General features: G+C 48.1%; 1 protein-coding gene across 2 annotated transcripts in view; it reads right to left on the bottom strand.

The window, feature by feature from the left end:
• The window catches only part of GP6 (glycoprotein VI (platelet)), a 20,716-nt gene that overhangs the window by 3,411 nt on the left and 15,047 nt on the right, over positions 1 to 2,258 (bottom strand). For both annotated transcript variants that reach the window (XM_011932488.1, XM_011932487.1), the window contains one exon: positions 1,764 to 1,823. In XM_011932488.1, the coding sequence (XP_011787878.1) occupies positions 1,764 to 1,823 (60 nt within the window). The remainder of the gene's footprint in view (positions 1 to 1,763; positions 1,824 to 2,258) is intronic.

The raw sequence follows: 2,258 nt of genomic DNA, 5'->3' as shown, positions 1-2,258 counted from the left end.
CTAAAAATGCGAAAATTAGCTGGGCATGGTGGCGCACGCCTGTAGTCCCAGCTACTCAGGAGTCGGAGGTTGCAGTGAGCCAAGATCGCAGAGTGAGCCGAAGTCACAGATCACAGAGTGAGCAGAGTCAGACTCCGTCTCAAAACTTTTAACAACAACAACAAGAACATAAGACATTGTCTATCTGCAGTTCCCAGACCGTTGGAGGAGACAGAGAAGTAAAGCGTTTTTTTTTTTTTTTAGTATGGAGTCTCACTCTGTTGTCCAGGCTGAAGTGATCTCAGCTCACTGCAACCTCCAACTCCTGGGTTCAAGCGATTCTCCTGCCTCAGCCTTGTAAGTAGCTGGAATTACAGATGCCCACCACCACACCCGGCTAATTTTTGTATTTTCAGTAGAGACAGGGTTTCACCACGTTGGCCAGACTGGTCTGACCTCAGGTGATCCACCTGCCTTGGCCTCCCAACGTGCGGGGATGACAGCAAAGCGATAATTTTAATATACTGTGAAAATTGCTGTAATAGACAGCCCACAAGGCACTGAGCGAGAGCAGAGGAAGCCACCAATCCAGCCTGGACGGGCAAGGCTTTCGTGAGGAATTGACGCCATGGGGAAATGGAAGAAAAGGCAGAGCAAGTAGATTGGATGCAGAGTCAGGAGAGGTTAGGAAGCCTCTAGAAGAGATTCAAGTGATTTTGTGGGGCTGAGAACAGCGTGGGAATGAATGGAAGGTATGCAGGCAAGATGGGAGGGATCAACAGTGGCTGGAAATCTAAGCTCATGGAATAGCAAGCTGAGGAATTGGAACTGCATCCTGAGGGTGACTGGGAGGTTCTGAACTGAAGATAGGGAAGGACCCCATCGCAGGGTTAGAAATCTCTGGGATATGCCGGGCGCAGTGGCTCATGCCTGTAATCCCAGCACTTTGGGAGGCTGAGATGGGTGGATCCCAAGGTCAGGAGTTCAAGACCAGCCTGGCCAAGATGCTAAAACCCCGTCTCTACTAAAAATACAAAAATTAGCCAGGCATGGTGGCACACACCTGTAATCTCAGCTTCTTGGAGTCTGAGGCAGGAGAGTCGCTTGAACCCGGGCAGCAGAGGTTACAGTGAGCCAAGATCTCGCCACCGCACTACAGCCTGGGTGACAGAGTAAGACTCTACCTCAAAAAAATAAAAATAAAAAATAAAAATAGAACTCTCTGGGATCAGGTGCCTCATGAAAGCAAGAGTCCCATGGGCCCAATGGAGATACCTACCCTATTATCAGGAATCTGTGAAGGTGTTTAGTCGGGAAGGAAATGGAGATTTTCCAGGAAAGGCAAGGGAAGGAGACTGAGGAAAGCGTATCTGCAGAGGCCTGGAGAGGTTAGAAGATGTACTAGGTCCAGGCGCCTCCAATCTGTGCGTCCGAGCACAGGCTCTACCTGGACACGGTGGGGAACAAGATTAAATACTCGGATCACAGCCAAGTCCAAAGGCCTAGGACTTCATCCTGGGAGCAGTGCATAGGGATAGCTGGCCATGTTCCCGCCACAGCCTTGACCCCGCCATCTTTGAAATGGCCCCATTACCCAAAATGCTCCTCCTCCTGAACCCCAGAGCTCCCCTCTGCGCCCATGCTCTGTCCTCACACCAAGGACTTTCTTGGGAAGAGACAGACAGTTCCATGAAGCAATTAAAAGCCTATAGGCTTAGATAATGGAAGAGAGAGCTCCATCCTCACACTCCTTTCTGCTGAGCATGAAATGCCTGGTTACTCACCAGTTGTGAAGACTTTGTTTGTGAATGAGACGGTCAGTTCAGTGGTGGCTTCTGAGAATTCTAAGAATTATAAGAAAGCAAGACAATGTGAGGTCTTCCCCGTGGTTCCCTATATCCTCTAGATACCTCCATTCCTCTTCTGAGATGTCTAGGCTCCCTGGAACCCCTTTCTCTGACACACACAGCACAGACGCTGAATACAGACAAATTTGAAAGGTGTTAGACTTATCTTCCATCGCCGGCTTAGTAAGAAGCAGCTCCGTTCATCAGTTGATGGGCACTGGGGTTTTTTCCCACGTTTTGCTATTATGAATATTGCCGCTGTGAACATCACGTACAAGTTTTTGTGTGATCATAAGTTTTCTGTTCTCTTGGGCACACACCCAGGGGTGGTGGAATCACTGGGTCATATAGTAACTCTGTGTTTTACTTTTTACTTTTTGAAAAACTACCAGACTGTTTTTCTTTCTTTTCTTTTCTTTTCTTTTTTTTTTT

The sequence above is a fragment of the Colobus angolensis genome, unplaced genomic scaffold, assembly GCF_000951035.1.
Source record: "Colobus angolensis palliatus isolate OR3802 unplaced genomic scaffold, Cang.pa_1.0 Scaffold96, whole genome shotgun sequence".
Taxonomy (NCBI): domain Eukaryota; kingdom Metazoa; phylum Chordata; class Mammalia; order Primates; family Cercopithecidae; genus Colobus; species Colobus angolensis.
The sequence above is the reverse complement of the archived record's forward strand: the minus strand, read 5'-3'. Positions and strand labels throughout refer to the sequence as shown.